The sequence below is a fragment of the Elgaria multicarinata genome, chromosome 2 (assembly GCF_023053635.1).
Source record: "Elgaria multicarinata webbii isolate HBS135686 ecotype San Diego chromosome 2, rElgMul1.1.pri, whole genome shotgun sequence".
NCBI classification, from domain to species: domain Eukaryota; kingdom Metazoa; phylum Chordata; class Lepidosauria; order Squamata; family Anguidae; genus Elgaria; species Elgaria multicarinata.
Genome location: NC_086172.1, coordinates 89,075,816 through 89,081,815, shown reverse-complemented (window position 1 = coordinate 89,081,815; position 6,000 = coordinate 89,075,816). Strand labels below are relative to the sequence as shown.

Sequence of the window (6,000 nt, the reverse complement as noted above, 5' to 3'; positions counted from 1 at the left end):
CCACCCAGAGAGCTTCGGCTATGGGGCGGTATACAAATGCAATAAATAAATAAATAAAAATAGAAGACTACCCTAACAATGACTCACGTTAATCATGGAGGGTCATGCTGATGTCACCGTATACATCAGCCATCTAGGGAAGGAGCCACTATACCATTGGCAACATTTTCTCATGACATTAAACAACAACACCAACACTAGAAGAATCTCAACATGCCCTGAGGTAGGAGAGCCTCTGTGGCAAGACCACAGAAACTAGAAGGGTCCAGGGATACCTGCACAAATCAAGATTTTGAGAAACCAACACATAAGAAAGTAGGAAATATGTACAAGTATAGTAAAAAATCCAAACAATTCTCCATGGGAGGAAACAGTAAAATGTGTAACAAAGGCACAAGACCAGTTTGGACAAGACCTGAAGAGTTGCTGCAGCCCACTGTATGGAGGGACTGATGCATTACAGCATAAGTGTGTAAAACCCTACACAGTCAATTCTCTGGAAAATTTCAGGAAAAAAAATACTATCCATTTAAGATTTTAAACAGATTTGACATAATACAAATGTTCCCTCCCCACATGAATGTGTGGGGATGGCAGAGGTGCAGACGGCAAGCCTTCCATATGGTAGGCCAGAGATTCTTGGCCTACAGATTTCATTGGGGCATGAGTTAAAATCCTGTTTGGGGAACAATAGCCATCCAAAATGAGCCTTCTGCTAGGGAGTGAAATGAAAGAACTAGAATAAACCACAACTGCACTTTCACAGCAGCAAATGCGGGTAGCTCGCTCCATATAGCACCAGGATTGGATCAGGCTGAAAACTCACCGAGGGGGAGGGGGGCAGATAGCAGAATTAAGGCCACACTCATCATTTGCATGCCTGGCCTGCAACTCCATGTCAGAGGCAGAAGAGTGGGGAGCAGAAGGAAGATTGGTGAAAATCTACCTGGATGTTTGTTTTTCTACTCCATAGAGTTCTTATTTTGAATAAGAAAATGAATCACTTTTCCCAATACATTATTGTCAGCATATTTGGGGTTGGACACCACTTTTAGCTGAGTGATATCTTGTCCAATGGTAAGTACTTTTCAATACTTTATTACATCAACTCAAAACTAAATATCGATTCTTGCTCACTATGGGATACTCTATTATTCTGCACAATTGTCATATGAAAGAACAATTCTTAAAATAAGGAGCATTTTTAAGAGGGGGATCAGGTAGGATTAGAACTCCCACTCCATAGAGCAGCTCTCTAGCCACTTAGCCTCGTGGGTTATTTGCTACCTCTCAGCTGTCAGCCCAGACTCAGCCACATATGGCAGCAGCAAGAGGGTTGCATAACAAACTCTAACCCTCTGGAACAGCATCCTGAAGAAAGTACAAACCAGTGTAGGTAAAAGGGATCACAATCTACTAATTCCAGAAACAAAGAAACAATGCCTGTAACAAAACAAAGAGAAGCCTGTTACTGAACATCGTTCAAGGTGGGGTGGGATGCAGAAGCAGCACAGATGAATAGGGCTGTCAACCTTCCTGCCCAACTCCTGTGCCTTTGAAAGGTGCATGACAGACACCAGAATAGCATGTGTGCTTCCTTGCTCCACCTCAATGCAGTATACGGTTACAATAATAGTCTGTCAAGCAACTTGCAATGCTACAAGAGCTGGGCTGCAACAAGAAGCCTGGGAACCTTACAGAACAGCTGGAGTCAAAACGACAACAAAAGGGATCCAAGAAGATTTTCTTGCATTGTACGTTTTCCAGTTGCCCTAATGAAGAGACATCCATAAACATGGGTGCTGCTGTCTTTTTGTCTGGGAACACTTGGGAGTTATTCTGGGTACTGCTGCTGGTCGCACTGCAGGCCTCACTTGTTGCCTACATCGCATTGGGAGTGAGGAACCTCCTTGCCTCTGCACCTGTTGGAATGCGTCCGTGGAGAATGCTAAGAGAGTCAGTGGGACAACAATGAGTAATGGATAGCAGCTACAACACAGTCTCTGGATGAGTCTTACGATGCTTCGTGGGTATTCATGAGTGACCAGCTGAGAGTGTATGTGTGTGTTGCTACCTGAGTGTTCTTCCAATTCCTTTGCCTCAGCCTGTCTCCCTCTTTTCAGGGAAAGAGCACAGTGGCTGACACAATATTTAGTGCTGCACTGTATGAAACTGTTCATGCTGTTCATTGTAGCCAAGTAGTGATCCTGCAATGCAAAAGGGTTTGTGAGTGTTTAACCAGCAGTTGCAATGGTTGGAGCAGGGTGCCTGCCATTCACCAACAGAGAGCTTACTTGCATGTGGGTTACTGGCCGCTAGCCCCTCGGCACAGTGCAAACGTGCCCTGTCAGCAACATGGAAATAGAAGGAAGAACATCAGAACTGTGTGAAAGAAGGAACAGGAAGATACAAATGGATATCACCAGCATTAACATTATTCTGAACACCAAAACTGTTTCTTGAAAGGTGCTGTACAAATGGAGAAACTGACTAAGGATGTTTATCCTCAGCAAAGTCTATGAAAAAGAAAACAAATACCTATCAAACTACTGGAGGACACTCATCAAACTTTAAGCTGCTATAAATCAGCCATTTCTTGTTCATTCAACCTCAAACTCAGTATGGACCACCCTCAAACTGATTTCTCCTATAATTCCAAGATTCAGATCAAACTGTTGGGCTGTTTTCTGAGTATAAGCCATAGAACCTGTTGCCCCCTAATTATAATGACAGAATACAAATCATCCGACTCACCCTTAACAACTGTGTCCTTATACTTCTTGGTCCTGTTGACATGACTCTAATTGTACATTGTCTTGTCATTCTTCCATCAAGCCCCTCTACACTCATATCTAGTTTGTGCCTGGCCTTGTACTAGTTTAGCTGCATTCCTTCAGGTTTTTATATTGCTGCAGTGATTCTCTTTCTTGCTGCATCTGATCCTGTCCACTTTTTGCCTTTTGCACAGACCATTTGATTGGTTTGTAAGTTAGCTGGTGCTACAGAGGGACATCCTGTTTGGGGTATAGGCTGATTCTTAATTGTCCAGCTAGCTAGTAATTTTGCATGTACTCCAAAATGCCATCTCTCATGTACACTGTTGGCTCGGTTTGGAAAGATAATATTCCAAACATGAACTACATGTAAACAGATGCAACAGCTGTTGTAATACTCTGCAGAAAGCCTTTTAGATGGCTTTTAGATATATAACTGCCCTATTCATTTTACCATAGGATATGGTGACCATATGAAAAGGACAGGGCTCCTATACAGTTGTATTGAAAAGGGAATTTCAGCAGGTGTACATTGATGGTGCTATATAAATAAATAAATAATAATAATAATTTGTATATATAGAGAACCTGATGAAATTCCCTCTTCATCCCAACAGTTAAAGCTGTAGGAGCTATACTAGAGTGACCAGATTTAAAAGAGGGCAGGGCACCTGCAGCTTTAACTGTAGTGATGAAGAGGAAATTTCACCAGGCTCCCCATATATACAAATGACACTTGCTGAAATTCCCTTTTCTATGCAACTGTTAAAGATACAGGAGCCCTGTCCTCCTTTTCATGTGGTCACCCTACCATAGGAGGAGAGATGGATAGGCAATAATTCTGAGGCCCAACGACAATTTATCTGCTCTAATTATTTATGGACAGAAAGTAGATCTCCAGATATTTTGAACTTCAACTTCCAGAAGCCCCTCCCAGCATGGCTAAGCGTCAGGAATGAAAGGAGTTGAATCCCCAAAAATATCTGCAGATCTACTTTCCACCCACTCCTGATTTACAGGGCAACCCTATACATGCCTACTAAGTAAGCTCCACTAGGTTCAGTTTACTATGAAGTAAGCTCCACTAGATTCAGTTTATACATGTTTACTCAGGGAAAAAAGGGCATGAGCTTTCAGTCTGACTCTATATGAAGATGAAAATTTAACTCTTCTATAGTATTATAAAATGCAGCTGAGGGTGCAATCCTAAACATATTTATTCAGAACTAAGCGCCATTGAGTTCATCAATCCTATAGTACACGCTTAACTGGGAATAAGTGTGAACTATAGGAGTGCATCCTGAATATCCAAATGTATTCCTACTTCTTAATTATATTATAGAGAAATATGTTCCCTGAACATTTTTAAGGAACAGTTTCTTCTGTTTCTGCATAAAAATGCAGAGGTCTACATGCTATGTTTAAGACCAGGTAACTAATCCTTACTTTTCTTTGCTAGTTTGGATGGTTTCTATTTTCAGCTCGCCCATCTCCCTTATTCTCCAAACTAGCAACAGTTAAGATATACACACACCACAATCCTATCCATGTCTACTCAGAAATAAGTATCACTGAATTCAATAGGATTTACTCCTAAGTAAGCACATATAGGACTGCATCCTTAAGTACACTAGTATATTCAATGGGTATATTGACAAAACATATTTCTACTTACAATTTCATAAACATATCAAACAGTGCAACTGTATATGCCAAACAAAAACCATATATTTGCAGTGTCATCCTATACGCCTCTATTCAGAAGTAAGTCCCATTTAGTTCAAGTAGATAAGTAGGTATTGGATTGCAGCCGTAATATTCTTTTAACGCGTTCCTACACATTACTACTTAGAAGTAAGCGCCACTGAGTTCAATAGGACTTATTCCCCTGGTAAGTGCGTATAGGATTGAAGTCCCAGTGTAGTAAAACAAGGTTAGGTTTAAGAAGACAATAAGCATTGCATACATTTCCATTTTCCCGCAAATCTCCATCTTCCTCCATGGCTTCAGAATTTCTGCAATTTCTTTCTGTTTCGCACACAGTGAGAAGAAAAACTCGCACACCCGTTTTAATACACACTTTGCTTTCTCTCTTCTTGTTGAAACCCCTCGGACTTCCAGCCGGACTACATTTCCCATCTCCCCCAGCAATGCGGTCACTTCCGGGTTGCCGTAGCCGGGCGTGGGAGAGGGCGGGGCGGGGAAAACGTTGGAGGAAAGGCTGTGTGTTTACTTCCGGCCACTCTGAGAGTGAGAGGTAGGGAGTGTGTGTCGCTCACTCACTCCGGCTGGTTGGCTGAGGAGACCCGGCGGGCGCTGCCTTGGGGGCGGGAACCCAGCGGAGCCGCCCGGAGAAGGAGGAGGAGGAGGAGGAAGAAGCGGCAGCAGCAGCAGCAGCAGCAGCGCGCAGCGGCTGAAGAACAGAGGGCGCAAGGCGGGAGAAGGGCCGGTCTGGGACAGGCACCCATGAGCCTCCTCCGAGGCCGGAGCGGGCGGTGAGGAGAGGAGCTCCGGCGGGCAGGCAGGGACAGAGCCAGAGCCGCCTGCTCGTTCGCTTGGCCCAGCGCCGCGGCGGCGCCTAGCAGCGGGCGGCGTCATGGACTGGCTTATGGGGTGAGTGGCCTTGGCTGGCTGGGGGATGCTATGAGCTTCTTCGTGGCAGCAACTCCGCCTTGGGGGTGGGGAGGGCGACTTGCCAATATTTGTTGCCCTTCTCTTCTCCCCTCACGCCATGGGGCCGGTTATGCCATAGCACTTAGGTCAGTGAACCGCGCAGGAAGTTGCAAATTGTTCCTGAGTTCTACTCAAGATTACTTAACTTGGATTAGTTCGCTTTCGACACGCTTTAATCCCCCACCTTTCTACTCCTTTTGGTTTGAAGAATGGGAGATGTATTTATGTCCCTTTCCCATGTGTACACAAGCATGTGCACGCAGACTAGTACAATGCATGCATATGTATGGCGTGGAGATTACAATCTGAGTTAGTGGTTTGAAGGCTAGAATCAGGGATGGAAGTTACTCTAGGTAAACAAAACCTGAGTTAAAAGGTGTGATCTTCTGTCAGAGTATTTGGGAATATTCATGCTCTTTCTCATCCATGCATCCTCCTGTGCAATAATTTAAGAACGAGGGATTATAAAGAAATGCAAGCAGGGGATGCCCTGGATTACTGGAGCCCTGGGAGGAGGGCAGCAAATCTGGCTTGAATAGGGAGGTGTAGATAG

The 6,000-nt window shown here is 44.0% G+C and overlaps 1 protein-coding gene across 2 annotated transcripts in view; it reads left to right on the top strand.

The window, feature by feature from the left end:
- Window positions 1-5,024: 5,024 nt before the first annotated feature.
- Window positions 5,025-6,000, top strand: part of MOB2 (MOB kinase activator 2) — a 147,091-nt gene continuing 146,115 nt past the window's right edge. The window contains exon 1 of one of the 2 annotated variants that reach the window (XM_063117113.1): window positions 5,025-5,387. In XM_063117113.1, coding sequence (XP_062973183.1) covers window positions 5,371-5,387 — 17 coding nt within the window. In that variant the 5' untranslated portion in view covers window positions 5,025-5,370. The remainder of the gene's footprint in view (window positions 5,388-6,000) is intronic. The other variant, XM_063117116.1, reaches the window with a different exon arrangement.